The following is a 23209-nucleotide window of genomic DNA, read 5'->3' as shown; positions in this document are numbered from 1 at the left end:
AGGAGAAGATGAGTGTGAGAGAGAAGTACAGAAAGAGTGAACTCAGAAACAAAGAGCATATAAGGAGTGAGGAGCACAGGAAGGGGAGACAATATTGAAGAATGGGGGGAAAAATGAGGAGAAAGATGAGTAGGTGTGGAGTAAAGCCAGGGAAATCCTCACATGTGATGGTGGGATTGCTTCAAGAGCGCAAAAGAGAAGGCTGAAATGAAAATGAAATAATAAAAAATAATAGGTCTTAGTACACATTTTGCTTCACGCACACGAATGCAGAGGTAGACACATCCAGAGAGGCTCTTGTGGTAAATGGGCTACATTAGGCATGTGGCCAATGTACGCACAAAACTATTAAATAAATGTACTTATGAAATATACATTTACATGGCGCTGAACCCTGACAAAACCATCCACTGTCACCTAAACCTGCACACGCGAAAGAGAGAGGAACTTTTAGTGCTGCTAAAATACATCAGAATTATTCATAGGCTTAAATAAATAAATAAATTAAATACTATAACATTAATATGGAAAAGAATATATATATATATATATATATATATATATATATATATATATATATATATATATATATATATATATATATATATATATATATATTCTTTTCCATGTATCTATATATATATATATATATATAATAAAAAGAATAACAATAAAAATAAATAAATCATTGCATTGTTTACCCTTTTGATCTTTCATTCATTCTAACCTAACATTGAAGTAAAGCAATTGAAAATTGGTAAAAAACCTCACTGTGAAATAAATGTTTTTCTCCAATATATGTTGGCCACATTTATTGGCACCCCAAATTCTTATGAGTAAAATATCTCTGGAGTATATTCCTATTCTTATTCACAAAACTGAACGCTCCAGGGTGATTACGGACATGAAATTATCCAGCCATGGCTTCCTGTTTCACAGAAATATAAATGGGAGGGAAACAAAGCCCAGCTTCTCTTATCATCCATCACAATATGAAAAAACAAAGAAAGTTAGCGAAGTGGCTTTAAGAAAAGAACTAGAGCAGTGAAAATGACCCTGTCTGAAAGAGGACATGTATCTATAACGTCTTAATGCACAGCGAGGAGGAGAGTTTGAGCTGGAGAATTGCAGAAAATATTCTTGGGAACTCCGGCATATTCAGTTATCAGACACGACTGGAACTTCAATTGGCACTCTACGGAAAGATGAAACACACTGGTTTGGTTAACACAGGGAAAACAAAGTATCTTATGTGTACAATGGTAGATACTGCTGTATTTTGGATGCTTCTGCTGGAGGTCCTGGACATCTTGTTTGGACACATGGCTTCATGGATTCTGTATTCAACAGATGAAAAAATCAATAAATGGTTGGGTCTTCCGTTGGGACGATAATCCAAAACAAACGAAAGCGTCAAAAAGCACATGTGAGTGAACACTGAGCTCCGTTAAACACGCACAAATGTAAATGCTCTAACATTCATATTGAGAATATGTTCACGGACCACCTCGTGTGTAGACGTGGTCTGATCAGAAGGGGTCAGCTAAAGGTCCGTGTTTCAGCTGGAGCTAGAAACACATGGATCTCTAACATGCACCAGTTCTGCTCTGACAAATGGCCAGGACTGGGTTTCAGATATCACGTTCCTCTTAAGAAAACAACACACGGTCCTTCTGTTGCTCATTAAACTCTTGATGTCATCGTGATTGTTATACTAGCCAGTCCTCCTGTCTTCTATTTGCTCCATTTCCTGTGCAGGTTTACACCGCGTCCTGAGCAGATGTGACGCGATGAACCAACACGAGCATCCGACGCTTTCTGCAGCATTGTGCTGAGGGTCACATATCAGTGGTACAAAATTGTTCTCACATAGTCCGATATTAATAAAACGAATAAATATGCGCAAAAATGTGAAGCCTGTAAGATTTTTTTTAACACATGTATTTTAACACATTTTTTTACTCTTTCATGGGCAAGGCTTATATAGTCCTAGACTAAAATGCGAATCTTAGCTGTTTAATCTAAAAGAAACTTGCACTGATTGATCTTAAAACATGACGGTGCCTTTGTTTTGTCTTATGATGAACACCAGTAATGCTTTTTTAAGGCATGTTTAAAAAAATTACTTAAATGTCCTTACTGAACTATGGCCTAATCCTGACTTAGTCTAAGCATTATCTATGAAACAAGACCTCTAAAGTCTAATTTATTGCTAAGGAAAAGTACATTTTCAGCATTATTACTCCAGTCTACAGTGTCACATGATCCTTCTGAAATCATTCTAATATGTTGATTTGCTGCCCAGTAAAAATGTATTATTATTATCAATACTGAAAATTGAGCTGCATGCTGAATATTTGTAAAAACTGGGTTTTTATATTTTATGTGGACTCGTTGATGAATAAAAAGAACAACATTTATTTAAAACACTGTCGCTTTTGATTGATTTATTCAGTTATCAGTTGACTTTTGATCCATTATTGCTAAATAAAAGTATGCAAAAACTTTTGAAAATAATATATTTTAATGGTTTCAAACTTGAGGAACCGTTGTCATTAAAGGGATAGTTCACTCTATTCACAAAAAGTTGCAAAAGGTTCTTTGTGGTGAAAGAAGTTGTGAAAGTTTAAGATTATAAAATGGTAAGAAAGAGATGGTTTGATTGAATGATTTGTTGTAGAATCAAAAATGGTTCTTTTATTGCATAGCTGTGAAGAACCTTTTAAACACCTTGGCTAATCATAGGGGAAATTTTCATTTTGGGGTGAACTATCCCTTTAAAATCAGCTAAATATATAAACTATATAATATATATATATATATATATATATATATATATATATATATATATATATATATATATAAACTGTAACTAAAACCAACAGTGCAAGAGTGAAAACTAAATTAAACTAAACTGAAAGGAGGCCATTGCATTTTAACGTATATGCACGCAAATGAAATTTAAGAGTCTTGGAATGGAGCACATCGTACAGAACAATAGACCTTTTTAGAGCTCAAAAGCACCCTATTTATTTTCATTGCATGGAAAAGAACTGAAATGAAGTTGTATGGGTTTGGAATTGGAACACAATAAGGGAAAGTAATTGATGGCAGAGCTGTGGCTTTAATCAGGAAGATGCAGAGTCTTATACGGTGTCGGTCCAGTGACAGCTGACCTTGCGAACCATACAGCACTGACCAAATGCTCCTGTGACGGCAAACGTCTGCCCTCAGAAAGGAAAGTAAACCTCCTTATCTCTAGGGACACACCAGCTGGGACTTCTGTGGGATTCCTAGAATACAGGGCAAAGGTGGAGGAAACATGCCAGCTGGGATTTCCTCAGAGCCAACAGGGGGAGCTGTGCTGGGGGTGCGCGCTGCGTCTATGTACTTGCAGTTAAATTGATTCCAGCCTTGAAAAGCAAAGGAAATGCCATTCCTCATGCTAGATCCTTTTTTTGTCTGGGTAAAACATCCTATACTATTGTCCTGTCTGAAGTTTTAAACTGAAACACCTGCCAGAGGCCCCTTCGGACCGAGTGTCTGCTTTCACTATAAGTTTTTCCTCCAAAGTAATTAGAGAAAGCCTTTTGGTCTGCGAGTAAGTTTGAAAAATAACTGCAGAACTTGGGGTATTGTTCAGCAGAAATGCTCTTGTTTTCCTAATAGAGGATAATAGCTATATCGGAAGGAAGCCAGAATGTATTCTGCTCTGCTGACGGGGTGTGTCCTGGCTCAGGGAAATGAGTTTTTCGGAAGATACAACCTGGTCCGTCCTCAAGCGCCGTTGTGTTCGCGACCTCGAGTCCTTCGTAACCTTTTCATTGAAGATGGTGGGGGTTGATTCCCATCCTGTTCGTGCTTAGCGTTGCATGCCAGCGAAAAACTTAAAAAAAACGCTCACGCGGCGTTCAGAGATGTTTCCTTCTGCATGTCACTGTCGGGTGCTCTTGAAATTTATGCCTCAACCTCCTGTTCGCCCCAGTCGCCCACAGATACATGCATGCACATATACGGATAGACTAACGAAACGCACGTGACAAAATACTCCATATTCTCTATAAACATGCACTCAGCACTTTGCCAGCCGTAAAGTCACATGTGAAAGTCAACATTACTCTCCACAGGTGGACTCCCTTTCTTCTGAAGTCAAACTACACGATTTTGTCTTATTCGTGATCTTCGAAAGCTGTATGATCTTTTGTGGCTGTGCAGGTCATTGAAATAAAACAGAAATTGTGATACGGCCTACACTAAATGTAAATCTGAGCTGTTTCAAATTAAAGAAACCTGCACCGACTGACCTTAGAACATGTCAGTGCCTTTGTTTTGCCTTAAGATGCAGTAATGCTTTTATGTTTTAAGGCATGTGAATGAAAATGACTTAAATGTCCTAATTGAGCTATGGCCTAATCCTGACTGGCTCTCGCGATAAGTCATGGTGACGGTCCGAATGTTGGTGGGTGACATGTTTCCATTGGTTGTGTATTCAATTCTCAATTTCAATTTGCACAATTTTAAAGATTATGGTAGCTAGCTTTGCTGCTGCTAGCAATCTACCCATCAGAACTGCAACTTAAAGTTTGTTCTGTTTGTCACAAAAAGCTAAAGGTGCTTTTGCACTGTTTTTCAATCTTGAAAGCGTCCCCTTCACCATTTGCTCTGTAAAAGAGTACTCAACATAATTTCTAAATTTAAAACCATACGGGTTTGGAGGGTATAATAACTAATGACAAAATGTTCATTTTTAGGTAAACTATTCCTTTAAGTCACAGTTATGTAGAAATTGTCTTAATTCTATTTATTATCATGCATATTCGTGCCAGGAGCTACAGATGGTCGGAGAATGATAGAAAGAGGTGGAGAGGATCAGAGTGGGAGGAGAGTTGTTGGCAGAAACAGAGACAGAGTTCAGCCGTTGATGAAAGATCCGCACAACGAGATGGATCGATCTGGACTAAAGTCCCAGGATTGGACAGATGCCAGCACTCGGAAACGTCTACGATAGACTTTAACAAATGATTCCTGATGGACTTTCTCCTTCCATTTAGGTCGATTAGCTGCAATGCTGTGCTTGTACGTTTTAACTTACGGTTAAGTCAGGTTATTACTGCTAACTATAGCATAATGAGTCAGAAATGAACAGTAAAAGTAAATGTGCGCAATTGCTTCCTGTAGAGCTAGTTTTATAAAAGGCTTCCGAAGTCTTGAAAACACAGTATTCCCCGTTGCTCCAAAAGGAAGAACAAGGGAAGAACAAGGCTAAACTGTTCCATTCCAGGAATGTAGTGTTTAGAAATGGATATTACATGTTCAGCACTCCTGATGGAGTCTATCCAAACTGTCTTTGAGTCTGAGCCCAGCTGTCTACCGGCACAAACCCTGCTGGCTTCATTGAAAGCTGATGACTGATCACTAGCAGTCAATAATCTAGTGCGGACGGGACTGAATGGGCTCTTTTAATCTGCCGTAAAAGTATCTAGTAATCGAGTTCCCATTGCTGCATTGAGCATTGCATGAAAATGCTAACTCTATGTCTGCTCTTGTCTGAAGGGCTTTATTGCAGTACTATTGGTCATTCTGATAAATTAATCTATTGGGAAGCAGCCAAGACTTCCTATTAAGCATCCACAGTCCATGAAATTTCCACTATTTACCTTTTTGAATACCAAAATTAACTTTACAATATTATATTATACTAAAATTATAATAAAATTATATATATATATATATATATATATATATATATATATATATATATATATATATATATATATATATATATATATGTGTGTGTGTGTGTGTGTGTGTGTGTGTGTGTGTGTGTGTGTGTGTGTGTGTGTATATATAATACATGACATAAGCGTTTGTACTTATATTTGCACACATTTGCACATTATATATACATTTGCATGTATATATTTAAGACCAATATGTTATTTGTATATCAATATATTTTTATATAATACAAATTGTATAATTATTAATATATACACACACATATATATTTACAAATATATATATATATATATACATACAAATATTTTCTAATATATACTGTATAAGCATATGTCAATAAAAAGGTTACTGTACAAATATAACATATATATATATGCATATGTGCGTACATAATAAACATACACAGTACACACAGTATGTATACAAACATTTTGTTGGATGCAATGAATCATTTGACAGAACTAAAAAATAAATTAAAATGACAAAAACCACACATCAACTAATTGTTATTATTAATATTTTAAATATAAATTCTGATTAAAAAAAAGCGTTTGCCATACTTTGTGCTTACTAAGCAAGTAAGTATGTATACTGTTAATAACAACGGCAAGTCATAGGTTCAATTCCCAGAGAGCACACATGCCAAATGCATACTTTGAATACCCTGTAATTGCTTTGGATAAAAGCATTAGCAAATGACAAATTAGCAATTAGCGTCTACACAAACACCTGAGTATGCAGTTAATTTCACCCTATTTGCTAAGTCAGCGTGTAAAACAACGCTAATTATTCATCTGTTGATCGTAAATGGGCCAAGCACATATGGGCGGGGTTTACACAGGAAGAACCACTGCAGCATCTTGTAAGGTCTTGCTTCATTAGCAGGTATAATATGTGCTAATGAGATAGCAGCACATGTAGGTCATCGCTGTCATAAATCGCAGCCCAAACCTTTGATTCAGACAAATTCACTACGTCTTGCTACATGGAGCAAATGATTTGAGACGGTATCCGTGTATGTTTTTTGCTCTCTTTCAAGTTACGTTTGTGAACAAAAAAAATGTCCATATTCATATTTTCTTTATTCTTATACATATTTGAGTTGGGAAAACATAGATACAACCAATAAATCGGTTTAATTAATCTTTCAAAAGTCTCAAAAACGGATTGAATCCTTTAATGAACTCACTGATTCAGTCAGAAGGACTACTGCATTGACTGAATCTGATACACTTGAAAAATTAAAAAACTACAATTTGAAATGCTGCTTTGGCAACTGTCTGAAATAGCCTACATGTAATAAATTGGTAAAACATTACCATTAACATCATAAATCATAATAGTATGCAAATGATACCAACACTGGTGCATTGTGAGTGGCCTACTGTATCAGCCAACCATTTTAAAGTCTAGACTTTCCTTGATTATTCATAAAGTATAGTTCCTAGTTATCACAACTTTTCATTTCCCATCTTTCTTAGTACACTATGCATCTATAGAGGTTTTAAATAGGAAAAATATAGAAACTCTTTAGCATTTTTGAGCAATTTTTGAGCATGACGCTAACGGTCTAATCAGATTCAGAGCCTGGTGAAGGGCGGTGAATAAAGGACGGGGTGAAGATGACAATAACGAGGAGGGGCAGCCAACTCGTCACAATATATATATATATATATATATATATATATATATATATATATATATATATATATATATATATATATATATAAAATCAAATAAACTACACGTTTAGCAGGCAGACCACATATTGCTCGCCCATCAGTGGTCGGTGAAAAACAGTACTTGCTACACAGATAAGTAACCTTGAGAAGAAACCACTAATATTTCTTTGATTCTCCCCACCTGCTCTAGGAATTTCCCAGAATTCACTTTACACTTTAGACCGGACCACAACACCTGACACCTTCACCATCTTGCAACAACCTGCAAACGCTGCTTAAGCCATCTTTCCTTAACTATTCCAGCTAAAATACAAATACTCACTTGTGAAACATTTAGCTTATTTTTCCACAAGTCACCGTGCTGGCATGCTAGCTTTGAGAGGGTACAATACGCATTTTTCCCTCTATCAGACCAGCACTGCAGGCAATGGTTTAAGATTTCTTTTTTATTGCAAATTGAGTCAGCATCTATAAACCTTCACATCCTCTCAGAGCAAAACATCGGCAGGATAGTCGGGGTATTTTTATTAATGATGAAAGATTGTGCAGCGCTTACTGTCTCTGCAGAAATTGCCAGAGGTGCAGGACAGTAACTGCTCGATTAAATGGTTGTATTTCCATGAACGCATCTAAGCTTTATTATCACCAGATCACCGTCTAGAGTCCTTAACAGATATGAGAAGAGGTTTCAGGTTTGTGATGCAGAAATAAGAGCCTGGATAAATCAAAAGTAAGGCAAAAAAAATATAAAAAGACATTAAGTGAAAGTAAACTTTTTTATGCCTTATTCACTGTTATCTTGCAACACTTCCTACAATAGAGAATTCTGGTCAAAGCTTTATTTTAGGCAGATTTCAGCTCTTCTCATGTATCATTTTGCATAATATAATTGATAGTTCACCCAATTCTGTCATCATTTACTCACACTCAAGTTTTTTAAAATCTAATATTTTTAACCATGCATAATATCCACTGATTTATTACACTGTAAAAAAAAGACTCTGATCTAAATGCTACCTTAAAAACCTGTGAAATGGTTAATGGTAAGTTCCCGTAATATATACAATGATTAACTGTAATAGACATTTCAGACAATTTTACAGTAAAATGCCATTTTTGGTAGTGAAAAATAATATATAATTTACAGGACATAAATTGACGTTCCCAGATTTCCCTACGTTGCTTTTCAATTTGATGTTTTTTTCCTTTAAAATAACAGTTTCCTGTTATTTCTTATAGGTTATGGTTGATCGGGTTGCATGTTACATGTTGCATGTTAAATTAATGTTTATTACACAATAGTGTTTAGTGTTTGAGTGAATGACACGTGACGTACTGTGCACCTTCTGTATGTATCTATATATTTATTAGTATTAATTCTCAGCTTGTGGAAAAGCTGCTTGAGGTGAGCTTTCATCATGTGACTTTCTCATCACCGCCTGATTTTTATGGTTATCAGGTACAAAACAAGATTAGGCTGGTTAACATTATATCAGTTCAAGAAATACGTTTTTTAATTGTACGTTTCAGTAAATCTGTGAACCCTAAAACTTTGGTACCGTATTTTTTACTGTATAATTTTTGTGATTTTTACAGTATTTTTTGGTGTATTTTTGCATACTATAGAAATCAATGGCTGCCAGCATCTGTTTGGTTACCAGCATTCATCAAAATGTCTTCTCTCGCGTGAATAGTTCTTTTAAGTGTACTCAGCTTTGTTGAGACCTATAATTCTGCCTCATTTTAAGACTCTAGAAACCAAACCAAAATAGTGAGCAAATGAAACATGCTTTATTTGCCCCGGTTTGAGTGCTTCGCATCAAGGTGTCTTTTACAACTAACGCAACAGCACTCCTGGGCATCGGTGTGATTATCTCCCAGTTTCATAAACTATTTCTCTTAACTCATAGAGTTTTTATTGTGTGTTTATTACTTTTAAGACAAATGCACTGCTTTCTTTCACCAAGGGGACTCAAGTCCTGCAAATAATGCTTCGGATGATGGCTTTTCAAGGGCCCTTTGAAGAAGTGATCATACAGTTTGTGTTAGCAGACGGTATTTGTAACATCATCTTGAGCTGAAGCCGTGTGGTCCATCAGGTTACGATTCTTTTCTGATTTTGGAGTTTTGTAGAACAAAAGAGACTTTGCGAAGCCACTTTGTTTCTTTTTCCTTCATTACTGCCTAGACTTTGATCCTCCAGTGGTCATATTTCGCTGAATGACAGGGCGGAACATTGAGCTAAAAGTGCCCAGCTGTATTTACCCAAATATCCCCGTTCTCAGTCTTTTTGGGCTAAGCCGAGCTGTCAGTGCTAATTTTTGGGTCGTGTTTGTTTAGGTTTATCTGAGGTTTGTCTCTGGGTGTGCTTATATACAGTATGTGCGTGGTGGATCTCAGGTGTGTATATGTGCTCTTCTGTCGTGCAAGTAAGCCAGACTGCTGGGAAACGTGCTGGCATCGACGCTCCCAAACCCTGCCAGTTCCACTGGGCACCAAACCAGCGCCATAGCTCATTACAGATGCAGTCTGACTCCGCCCATTTTGCCCCGCCCACCTGCCACAGAAGACGGAAGATAGGCTGTGTTCCAAAACCTAATAAGCTGCTTTGCTGCCTACAGACTACAAGAAACATGGCTTATGGCTTTTTAAACTGGGGTCCACCGCAAGCAAATACTAGTGGTTCCCGGAAAACATAATTAAAGAAAATATACAAACAAACAATAAATAATAGCAATAATGATAATTAAAAAAAAACAGCCATGTTATTCATTTTGTTTTGTTTTTTTTGGCTGACATAATTTATTTATTTAGTTAGTTAATTAGTTAGTTAGTTTTTTATTTATATTCCAAATAATATTTTTAAATTTAAATGTACTTGGCATAAACTATGCATTCCCAGTTGATTATAGTATTTTCAGACGTAAGCTTTTGCATTTGGAATGTAGCAAGTGTTACAAAAGTCATCAAGTTTCATTCCACTTTGAACAATAAGTATAAATACCTATATTAAAAAAAGAAATATTATAAAATAATAAATTACTTTTCAACCAAAAATGACCAACCTTCCAAAACCACCAGATGCTTAAGAGCACATAAATGATAACTGAATATCAAGATGTATGTAACATGTAACATGTAACATTTTTGGTACATCATGGATTATTTCATGTACAATAGCGCTAGCTTTAAACATATTAAACAACTTAATAACAATAATAATACATTTTTAAATATATATATTACATTTGTTTTGAAGTAAACCAGTCAATCAGATAACTGATTTCAGACAGAACGTGCCATTTTTGTGTGCAATATTCATCAGATGGTCAGGTAAAGAATTGTGGGAGGTCCGTAGGTGAGTCGTCTGATGCTGAGACGACCCAAAATTGTAGCATCAGCCAGGAATACTTAAACAAAAAGTAATAATTCATTCTATTCTCTAATATTTTATACATTCATACACTCCTACACATTCACAATATTTGCTGGGATCACTCAAAGTCAGGCTGACCTTTAACCCCACAAGTACAGTTTAAAATTTATATATGATGTAATGAAAACATTGTTGTTGTTTTTACCAAAGACACCTCTCTCCTGCCAGGCGTAAGAAGTTTTCATGTGCGGTTTGTATGTGTTTTGTGCTGAACTAAAACTCCATCTGGACTCGGTGTGGGTGGAGCTTTTAGCATGAGCTGCGTTAGGAGAGCAGCAGTGGACTGAGTACAGCCTGCAGTGGGAGTAGATGTGTGCCATTTCTGATTAATTTCTGAGTAATACACACACACACACGCACATTTACAACGACAACAATAACAGAGCGAAGTGACATAACCGCACATCCAAAATCAGCATTATGTCTCATGGGAAGATTTGAAAAGTGGAGCAAAGCAAACAGTAAACAAACAAAGAACATGAGGCGATGAACTGAAAAAAGAATTTAAGGATTTTGGTTCCTTAACCGTTCCGTTAAAGATTTCTCTTGTACTTTTAAGGAATTAATCATCAATCAATAATACATACAATAGTGTACTACACAAATAGTAATCTCATAATGGACTCAAGTAGCGTTAATAACTATAATATTCTAATTACAACATGCTTCATAATAGAAACACTTGTTCAAAAATCGTTTAGACAATACCCATCGTGTGAAGGTGTTTGATTCATTAATAAGAATGTCTTATGAGTCGTTCATTTGGAAATAATTATCTCCTAAGAGTCATTAGGTTGGGAATCAGATTGGAGTAAATCTTTTTTCTCATAAGAGTCATTCTAATATACTGAAAAGATCCATTTGCTGGGGGATCAGACTTTCAACCTGTTTGTTTTGTATGCCTAATAAGAACCATCTTAAAAGAGTCGTTTGTTCAGGAATCATTTGGGCTACACTGGTTGCGCTAAATGTTTATAACCACTAAGAAGAACTATTTCATTCTGTAACAGTTATTCATTGGGGAAATCAGACTACACTGGCTGCGCTGTGTTTTTTAATTAACTGATAAGAATACTCTAATAACAGTCATTTTCTGGGGAATCAGACTACACTGGCCATGCTGTATGTTTTTGATTCCCTAACAAGAACTGTTTCTTAAGAATTATTCATTGGGGAACCAGACTACACTGGTCTTGGAGGAATAGATCTGCAACATTGCTGAACTGCTGTTAGTTATTAGATTATTGCTGCCTCAAAGCAAGTACAGGAACTTGCTACTGCTAATATATACACTATATATAATATATACAGTAGTACACGCTGTGAGTATTTAATGCATACTGCTGCTGCACAAATAGCGTATATACAGGTGGCGGTGGGGAAGATTTGGGTTTCAGAGGAACTGTACGAGAATCGAATTTCAGAAAAGTTCAAACGCCAATGACATATTAGTGATATTCGCTAAATGTTGCATTCAAAAAAGTTTGGTCAAAATAGATGTCTACATGCTTGTTGTACCAGATGGTGAAGTTATGACATGCAAACCAGCCGTAGCTTGCCAAAGAGGTCCTTTTAAGCTTAAATAAACTATTCTTTAACATCTTTTGGAGCATAAAAGAGCAAATCCAGTTTTCAATGTCTAGAAAGTCCATACAGTCCACACGGCAAAACATGTGGTTATGTGACTCACAATGGAAGTTCCTCAGGGAACACAGAAGATAGAGAGGGCTGAGAGATAACGTTTATATCATATTTCCCCCTCACTCCGAACAATCCAATTATTACCTCTTGCTCACCACTCATAACCAGATTAGACTGAGTTGTCATGGCAATGGAGATCTCCAATCAGCTCTCTCACGTTTCCTGTCACATGGCAGATGACGATATTAAAGGGCAGAATTTATCACCAGGGGTTCTCCAAATCTCATTTGAGATTCAATCATGAGAGCAACAATAGCTTAATATTCTCTTTCATCTGGCCGCGTCCCAGAATCCTCGGGGTCACCATTAGTGAGTAGACTGTGCACATTAATGGACCTGTCGTACATTATTTTTAATGAAGCCATTGTCATTTTTGGTTCTAATAGGGGAACTCATGGCTAGTTATCACACTTTTTATTCTAGTGAATACCAATGGGGCATGTTGTCACAATGGAACCCGTGAATTGAAACAAGAAAAACACATATTTTGTCCAACAAATAGTATTATTATTAAATTGCATAGATTTAAACATATATAGTTCAGATCCTTAAACCCCTCCACATGACACTGTGTTGAATCTCTTTATTAAAAACCTCATGTGATGTTGTGGGTCAGGATTTGTAGTTATATCACTGATGTTGTAATCATCACCAAACAGATATGGCATTAAACAATCCTGCACTGTGGAAATCTCCAGCAGAGACAGGTTTGCCTCTTGAATCCTGTATAATCCTGCAACCTGTCTGTGTTTATGTAAGAGAGCTGAAATACCTCCCCAAATATCTGGCTCGTGTGTGCACACGGGAACCGGCATCCCTCAGGTCGCATGGCTCAGTCCTGCAGCTTCCAGGCCGTAATCAGCCTCTCAGAGATGTGAAATGTGACAAGGGCCCAAACAATTCCATTTCCCATGGGAGAAAGATGGCCTGGACCTAATAGCAGATCTTTCTTGGTGTCTGTGGCCTTTTGGAACACAAAAAAAAAAAAATTGGTACCATGAAGACATGGACAAACCTTGCAGAGGCAAAATGACAATGAGAACCCATAGAAAATGAATGCAATGAAAAGTCATATATCACTTTTTTTTTCTCACCTTAAGATCATTGTGCAAGACCAGATCTATTTTAAAGCTCAAATGAATATGACCAAATGAAGTGGAGATATAGATAAGGTTAATAGTTAGGTCTACTTACAGTAAGTTCTCATTGCTTGATGATTCATATACAGTATTTATGGGTTCATCAGTATGACATAATCCCGTTCATATGATCATGGACAACAGTAAACTCCTTTATTTCACCATTGCGCAAGACAAACAATGCATCAATACAGCCTCTAAAAACAACAGCATAAGCGTGGGAGTAATTGGCTTCAAGTTAAAGTTTAGATCTCAGCAGCGATCTGTGCTGGACACCAATGGTCAAACTCACAAAACCAGAACTAGGTCAACACGAGACACTTTTTTCAGTTGCATGAAAAAGCATGCGAACAGCAATACGGTATTTTGTTGAAACCAATCCAGTTCATCTTTTTTCATTCAATACATTTAATGGCAGGACATGAAAATGTATTGTTGGCGTGCTGTTCAGCTGCTGTGAAAATCAGATCGAACTCGTGCAGAAAACCCTTTTTCCTGCAACTACTGTATATATTTCGACTTTGAGAGTGTTGGCTTTTTTAAGCACTGCTAACACAGCTCTTATAATAATTCTAGCGGATCCTACTGGATTTTGAGCGCAAATATTAAAGTCTGACTGAATTATTGATCAGCCTGGACTGATTCCACAAACAAGCAGGTCAGACCTTCTCTGCCTTGATTTCCTCTCCGCTCAAATCAGATTTCATAGAGCTATGATGCTAATGTATAATCACACTGGCTGCCATTAAATGGTGACTTGTGATTTACAAGACCGGGTATTTCAGTTCAGTATGCGTGTAGTTGTAATGTAACAATCTCACTCCACTTATTAAAAGCCTGAGTCTGCAAACACTGCAGACCATATTTAATCTCTAATCACTCAGCAATTTAGCGGAAAAGGCCAAATCATTTTAACACTTCAAAGGTTGCACTAAGTATGTTTTTCCTTTAAAAAAAGTACGTTTAAGATGCGATAAAGCAAATCTTTTTTTCTGCTGAAACTGCAGGTTTCAAGGAGCAGTTTATAATTTCTGCATCATTAGCGACAACAAACGGAAATATTAAAAAAATTGTTCATGTACAAACAGGTTTCCCATGTCTATCAAGCACAGCTATACAGCTGCATTGTGATGGGAAAAATTGGAGGAAAACATATAAACACATTTCTTTGGCGTTTGCGGGCAAGGCTTTTTGTTGGGGGGGTTTTTTCCCCATACAAAAAGTATTTTCATAGCTTCATAATATTACCGTTGAACCACTGATGGCAGATGGAGCATTCAGATGACATCTTTCATACTTTTCTGTACCCTGACAGTCGAAATTGTTTGGCAGTTAATGGCACAGTCACAAGCCTTTTGGTTTTCATCCAAAATATCTTGTTTTCTGATGACAAACTAACCTTTTACGGGTTTAGAATGACATAAGAGTTAGTTTCAGGGTGAAGTAACCTTTTAATTTTTTTTATTTGATTACGTAATCCAGACTACATGTAACCGGTTACTTCTCAGCACTGCTCATTTCTGCTCTCTAAACTCGCCACTTACATTTGGACAATTGCACTAGCCACTTTGCACTGGACATTGCACAGCCACTTTACACTTACACTTTATACACTTTACACTTAATATCTTATACTTTATATTTATATTCTATTTTATTTTATTTTTTATATTCTACTTTGCACACTTCTTTTTTATACATATTTCTTATATTTTATATTTATATATACATTTAAATTTTGTTTCTATTTTGATGCTGGACGGTTGTAAAGAACATTTCACTGCATGTCGTACCATGTATGTATGTGTATGTGACAAATAAAATTTGAATTTGAATTTGAATTTGAATTTGTGATGCTTCAAAACGTGCATAAAAGCAACAGGGTGATGGAAACTAATGACCGGTTAGTAAAACAGATTGCAATACCGCTTTTTGCCACTAGAGATATAGACGTTACAAACTATTACATTTGGAAACCCGGTTTGGTGTAATTGTTGTCACTGCAAACATTACCACGCGTTAAGATGCTTTCGTTCTAACCCGATCCTCAACAATAAAGCTCACCGTTGTTCTAGAAGTGGATGAGAGCGTACTCTTTCTTTTGTCATTCCCGCAGACCACAGCGGGAAAATATGTGTCATCCTGTGTCCTGTTTTCAACGGCTCTGATTACGCATTTAACATTTAGAACGATGGCACGCACTTGATATTTCGGCCAAACCCACCCTGGCACTTCCAGCAGGGCCCTGACAGGCCCCGGGGACAATGCGTCTCATTACCCTCACTTGCCCCAGCAGGAGGCCTTCTTCCCCCCCTCACAGATGGTTCAGGAACCTGGACGACGTCCACAAGCACCAGAACGACCGAGTCAGTGTCAGTTTCCGGAACTCTGGCCATCCGTCTTTTGACGTCTGCGGTCATGACAACAAACCACGCTCTCCCGCTGACACATGGATGCATGCGCACAAAACAACCGATGACAGACACCCTATAGACAGCAGTTGATTTTTTTTTGTTTTTTTTTTTTTTTTTTTTTGGACGGATGTCATGTGCGACCCTGCTTGCATGTTTAATCACATTATGTAAATATTGTGTTTGTCGTTCCATTGTGCACATGTTCACTGGTATTAGGTTATTTTTATGCTCCATCTGTCCTCTGGAGTCATTGTATCACCACAGCTGGACTTAAAGCTAGACTTTCGTGGGGGAAAAAAACTACTTTTTTTTTTTCATTTAAATCACAGGCTGCATTGTGATTTTAGGAGGGACATTATTGGTACACTGATGTTTAAGGCACCCGCACTGGAGCCGTGTGCGACTTCTGGCTTTCTTAAGGTCTGACCTCAATCTGACCCTGCGGCCTGACTGCATTTTATAACTGTCAGCGAGTCTGTGCCATTGCTGGATCTGCATAAGGCTCTGCTGAAATTGCATGCTTCTAAACGTAAGCCTGTCTGTCATTAAAAATGGTTTTGGTGCTGCTTCATCCTAGAGATTCGTCAAAACTCCTCAGCCAAGTATTAAACATTTTTTATAATTTTTTTTTAATTATTTTGTTTTTGCAATGGTTTACATTTTCTTAATTATTTAATATATACACATGCAGACATTTTTACTTATGCAGCTATATAATTAATATATTTTACGCAATTAAATATTCAGCTGTGATCTTTGCTTGGAGCCATTTGGCGATTAATGTCAAGGCCTGTAAAAATCGAGTAGATAATATACATTTTAGTTCAGTATTTGAATTTATTGAAAGGATAAATTGTTGACCGTTTTTGCTCCACTTGATTAATGAAAATAGCATATGCAGCACACATCAAGGGTGTTTTCTTAATGAATGATTCGTATTTTGGAATTTTGAATCATTTGAGTCAATCTTTCAGTGGTCAATTCATAAGGACAGGCACGTGCTTCGTTCTTGAATGAATCAGCCGTCATAAATGTATTTTGTTAAATAGAAAGTTGATAGAATTTTTAATTAAACAATGCGATTAGAAATGAACTGATCACGTTGTATAGGTGTGTGTTTCTATGCATTGGTCTCTTTTGTGTGCGTGTATGTGTTAGCTTGTATCTTTTTAAAAACGGATAAGATTTTGTATGGATACACCCATTTTCACCATCAATTTCTGTCTGAAAGCGCGCGTGCGTTTGCAGCCCATTTTAGCTGAAAATTGTGGCCCATTTTAGGTTAACCAGCCATTTCTGCGTAAAATTACATCTTTCACAAAAATCAGTTTCTGTAAATGTGAAAATCCACTGGCCACTGTGACTGGTGAGTAAATAAGTTAATGTCAAGCCCTGGTAGTAAAAATCACACTTTAAAATATATTATAATATATATTTGAATCAGATTTTATATTCATTTGTAACAATTTCTCACGACATTGCTTTTATAATATTACTATTTACAAATGTTAGGATCTTACAGACCCAGTATATATGAAAATCTATATAATAAATAATAATAATTATTATTATTAAATACAATAAATTATTTTATTTTAATTTTCACATGGACATTTACCATGTTCTCTGAAATGCACACAAATGCATACTTTGAACATAAAGCGAACAACGGCATATCCTTAAATATTTTAATAACTCTTGATGCAGTAAATGGAGATGGCAGGAGATTTACTGAGGACAAAAGGGTTGGAAAGAAGGAGATGGGAAAAGAAGAATAGAACGGCAAGAGAGGGAGAAAGTGATGCGTGATGGGTCGCCAGGAGAAACGGCCAAATGCTTAACCCGCAAACGCGAAGCCCGAATCTGTCCAGAACGTTTTTGGCCGGTCTGTGAAGGAAGCAGAAGGAAGGTTTCGAAGCAGGCGGCCAAAGAGCAGCTTTCTGAATGGAGAGAGCAGATGCAGTTAGAGCATTAGAAGTGATATTGAGAGGGAAAGTTATACGGGGGAAGCAGTACCCAGCGCTGGAACAGAAGAACCGCAGAAGCCTTCTATCTCTCACAACGCAAGAGAGCGGGAGAGACTACAGACAGAACCGGCTAAAAGAGAATGAGAGATGGACGGAGAAAGAGAACGAGGCGCAGATGGTTGCTGAAATGTGCGAGTGCTCCAGTTTAGGATGTCATCATTATCATTATTACGTGTCAAGCGTAGATGCCAGAAATGAAATTATGGCACCTGCTCGTTTCTTCGACACAACTGCCCAGCAAGCATAAAACATTTCAACAGCTTTGCATTTTGCTCGCAGCATACAGTAACGTCACAGAATCTCCTATGGCTAAATTTAAACATAACTAGAAAAAAACAACTGAAGAAACATTAGCTACTTAAGGTCAGATTCCTTTAATAAGTGCTTATAAACGTTAGTGTAACACATTCTTAAGAACCGACTAAATAGCAGACGTCATAGACTTGTATTGTATGTTTCACTGTTACAACGGGAAAATAACATAATACATATAATAAAAGCAGGTCACATTAATCAAATGTTTTACATTTAAATATAAATATTTGAAAACATTTATAATAAAATTATAAAAGCATAAAAGTATATAAGAAAATATTAAATAAAAGCTTATTTAAAATATTAATAAATGCTGTAATAGTCTATAATTAATATTAACATTTAACATACATTAGCAAAAATGTTCAATTGTAAATAATAATAAAATATATTTATTATGTAAAAAAACACGTAATATTGCTGAAATTGAAACAAATAAAAGTTGAGGTAGTGAAAAAATGAAAATAAAAATATATTAAAACTTAAGAATTTAAAAAAATGAAAGTACGTAGGAATAATACATAATTATAATGTACATAATAAATGTTATAATAGTGTAATACTAAAATTGTGGACTGAAAATTGCATACTAAAAAAAGTGTAAAAATAACAAAACAAAACAAAACAATTGCTATAGCTATACCTAATAGAAAAATACATTTATGTTTTAAAAAATAAAACATCTGAAATATAAAAGATGCAGAATAATATTACCATTATTACAGTAACAATACATTTACGTATACCATTATTATAAAACATTATGACAGCCTTTTAACAGCTTCAAATAAATGTCTATACAACATTGCCATGCTTGCTGGGTGTTTGTCAGTTTACCTCAAAGGGCCTTTGCCGGAGCACTTTGATGAGCATGTCATGTTCATCTTTACCGGCTGATCTCCACTCATGTGGCTGAAATGTGTCAGATACAGATACAGTTGGCAGAGCTCGGGGATTTAAAAACAGAGCAATCATCAACTACAAATCAAAAGCAGCAAAATGCAACCATTTTTAACTCATATACGTGCTGTTTAAAATGTTAAAGTGCCCCTATGATGGATTTTCGAAAATGACGAAGTGAATGAAGACAGCCCGCAAAGTTTCAAATAAGAAAGTGCACCGCGTATAAAGTTCAAAAGAAAGAATCGACTCTGAATCATTGAAACGAGTCGATTTTTAAAACGAGTCCCAAGCCGTTTTGTGTTGACTTTAACGTGAATCATTGGCACATTCCTCACTTGGTGTTTTCAGGTTGGTCTGAATGAAAACGCTGATTCATTCTTTGTCACTAGGTGCCGTTAAAACTCACAAACACTTCTTTAAATTAAATTTGATCATGCTGAATGTTTGGGAGTCGTCGAACAAATAAGGTACAAAAAAAAATATATATGAATGACCTTGCATGCAATGTCCACCTGTTGCTGGGACTCCCGAAACCAAAAACCATTCATAACCACCCATAATGGGGCACTTTTAAATGATAAGGTTTTAAATGTCATGATTTAAGGCCGGTGTGTTTTGAAGGAAAGCTGTTATTGGTCACCGCCGTCAGTGATGTGTGTGAGGCCATCGGTTGTAGTCTGACAGATGTTATTGGTGCGTTCTGTTTTAGGTAGAAGAGCAGATTCCCTGCGGTTTCGTGCAAACTGAAACCACATCAGATGGCCGCGGACGTGCCCTGCTCTGCTTTTTTACATCACATTTGCCTCTAAGTAGAAAATCATTGATCTGCGACATTTAATCAGATTTTTCTTTTTCAGCGTCGGTGTGCGTGTTCTCGCCGAGATGAAGATGGGCTTGATCTGCGCTCGTATTTTTGGACCCCTCCCTGTGTGAGAGGAACACACGCTTTGCACTTTTGTAGGAGTGTTAATAAACCGAGCCAGGCAAATGATAATTGTAGCACATGAGCAAAAGTCTGCGCCGTTTAGGATGATTCAGTCAGAAAAGGCTGGCTGTTGGAACTGAACACTGTAAAAAAAATAAATAAATAACAATAATAAATGCAAACAAACAGGACTTTGTGTATATAAAAAGTGAGGAAATTGTAATGTTCCCTCTTTTCACACAGTAAGAGAACACGAGAGACGCCCTCTAGTGGACATGAACGGTACATCCAAGGCGATGTAAAACAATAAATAAAATATTGTTTTTTAAATAGGTTTTGTAATTCTTTATTAAATATTACGTAAATATCTTACTAAATATATGATTCAAATTAACATTAACACAAAAGTACATAATGAAATCAAAATCTGAATTATTTTACTTGTATTATTTAATATTAATATAATTTAATTAACTAATTTAGATATTTTATTTATACTAAATATTATTAAACAATTTTTCTAAACACACACATACACACATACATACATACATACTGTACACATGTTATATATATATATATATATATATATATATATATATATATATATATATATATAACAAATATAAAAGAAGACTATATATCGTTAAGACTATATATATTATATATCGTTTTATGAATACATATATATGTGTGTTATTTATTACAGTTATTATATATAGTAAATAAAATGTATGTGTATGTACACACACACACACACACATTATAATAAGTATAATGTGACATTAATTAATTAATATTAATTGTGTGCGTGCTTAATTAACAGAAGATCAAACTAATCTCAACAGTATGTATTAATTATGTGTGTGTGTGTGTGTGTGTGTGTGTGTGTGTGTGTGTGTGTGTGTGTGTGTGTGTGTGTGTGTGTGTGTGTAAATATACCGAAACACACTGGAACATTTGGTACATATGTTGGTAGATTTAGAAATGTCGTAATATAAATGGGTTAGCCCATATAAAATCTTATAAAGGCATTAAATGTATTATTATTATTATTATAGTACAGTATGTGTTTATTTACTCCAGTTTGGTGTTTGGTTTCTGATCTAGGATTCCGTGACGTTGCTCTCCGTGGGTTCTCCGCCGAGGTGGGATTCAGAGCTGAGCGCAGCGCGCATGCGCAGAAAGGGGGGGGAGGTATGGTTGATAACTCGCAGTCCATCGCGCTGAGCAGAAGAGGAGCAGCACAACTAAATGTGACTTATCTGAGCATCATCATCACATCTGCGCCTCCGGGAGACAAAGAAGAGACGAACTCTGAAGGAGCGAACAACGCGACCAGAGCCTCCCGGAGTGATATGATATCGTTATTATTATATCTCTCGACGTGACGACTGTTTGTCTGCCTCTAATGTTTCCAACCCACTGAGACCAGGGGGGATTTATTCCTTCTTTTGTTCTTAGCTTTTTTTTTTTTATCATTGACTATTAATAAAAGCAGCCAAAACGAATAAATACGGGTCATTATGGTTTTGTTAACACTGCATAATAGAAGAGGGTTGAATTGCTTGTGCGCGCAGTTCTTGCTGTGGATTTTATGTGCTGTGGACGCTGAGGAGCAGCAATTCAGTGTGGAGGTAAGAGATCCACAGAAGAGATGATGTTGATGCCCTTCACGTCTCTACACGCGTAACAAACCCTGCTAGATCGAGCCGTTTAGCATGCGAACTACTAACGCGTTTTTTTTTGTTTGTTTTTTTGCACGTCTAATCTCTCTAGAACACGCCGAATTAAAGTTTGTCAAACGTCAGCGATGCAAATGAATAGCTCGCGCTGTTACGCCTGAGACTTGTTGGTGGCTGTTTGCCGGGTTTGTGATTCGTACGGAAGCTTATTAATAAAGGCTGCGTTAAATATGCTAATGTGTCACGCGAGGGAAATCGGCGTTCGGGTTCCAGCGCGGTTGCTTAGTAAATAAAAAGCGGCATGCAGCTTGTGTTGTGAAGCAGAGGCACTTTTGTTGGACTGTGCGTTGCGTTTAGGCATGGCATGATGTTGCTACTTCGGTCTGTAGCTAATTTGTTCAAAAATACAGTAAAGTGCTGGTGCAATGTCTACAATAAGCGTTCCTTTAGAGAAGAGAGGTGTTTAGTCCATACACTTCCATTATTCTGATCCAAAAGCTTGTATGTTCTTGCTGTTTTGGACACACACACACACACTGAGTTTTGTTCTATTGGCACAATCTGATTTACCAAAGGGTGGAATAAATCAACTCGACATGACTTGATATCCGGCCAGCAACCAAAGAAGTCAACCTGTCATTACAGCCTAAATATTGTAACGGTAAACATGCTGCTTTTCGTTTTTATTAGAAATGCAGCGGCATTTCATGCAAAGAAAGCTTTCGCCCTTCGAAACGTGCCAACATTATAAAAGTCCGCTGTGAATTTACAGTCGGTCAGAAGTTATGCTCAAATGAGACAGCTGTTTGTGTTGTTTGGAATAGTGAAGTGCGTTCAGGACAAAGTTTTTCTCCTCAAGCGCTGGACGGTGTTGCAGAGGCAGACCGCCTGTTTATGAGCTTGACAGTTGTGTCAGATGCCCTTTATGTCTTTAAGGAGCCTAAAATCTGCGGTAAAGCAAACAATAGCTTGAGACGCCCTAAACGTTCATCCTGACAACCGGCTCTCTGAAGATTGCTATTTTAGACCCTTCGAGATTAGAGGCTTTCTCGGGACAGCAGCAATTCAATAACATTTTACAGTACCATGTACTTTAAAGTCCCCAGTCACCGTGTATTTAGGCATCCCATTGTATAAATCAGCGAGAAGCAAAGCGGAATACAGATCGGCTTGATACAGACTTCTTCACTGGACTGGTTTGGATTTCTTTTTAGAAGAAAGCACCTGTGAGATCAATGGTTTT

At 36.6% G+C, this 23209-nt stretch overlaps 1 protein-coding gene across 2 annotated transcripts in view; it reads left to right on the top strand.

Moving 5' to 3' along the window:
• The first annotated feature begins 21474 nt into the window (after positions 1-21474).
• Positions 21475-23209, top strand: part of LOC122330065 (matrix metalloproteinase-16-like) — a 58592-nt gene continuing 56857 nt past the window's right edge. For both annotated transcript variants that reach the window (XM_043226870.1, XM_043226869.1), the window contains exon 1: positions 21475-21918. In XM_043226870.1, coding sequence (XP_043082805.1) covers positions 21808-21918 — 111 coding nt within the window. In that variant the 5' untranslated portion in view covers positions 21475-21807. The remainder of the gene's footprint in view (positions 21919-23209) is intronic.

Source organism: Puntigrus tetrazona, chromosome 24 (genome assembly GCF_018831695.1).
Source record: "Puntigrus tetrazona isolate hp1 chromosome 24, ASM1883169v1, whole genome shotgun sequence".
Lineage (NCBI taxonomy): Eukaryota > Metazoa > Chordata > Actinopteri > Cypriniformes > Cyprinidae > Puntigrus > Puntigrus tetrazona.
The sequence above is the reverse complement of the archived record's forward strand: the minus strand, read 5'-3'. Positions and strand labels throughout refer to the sequence as shown.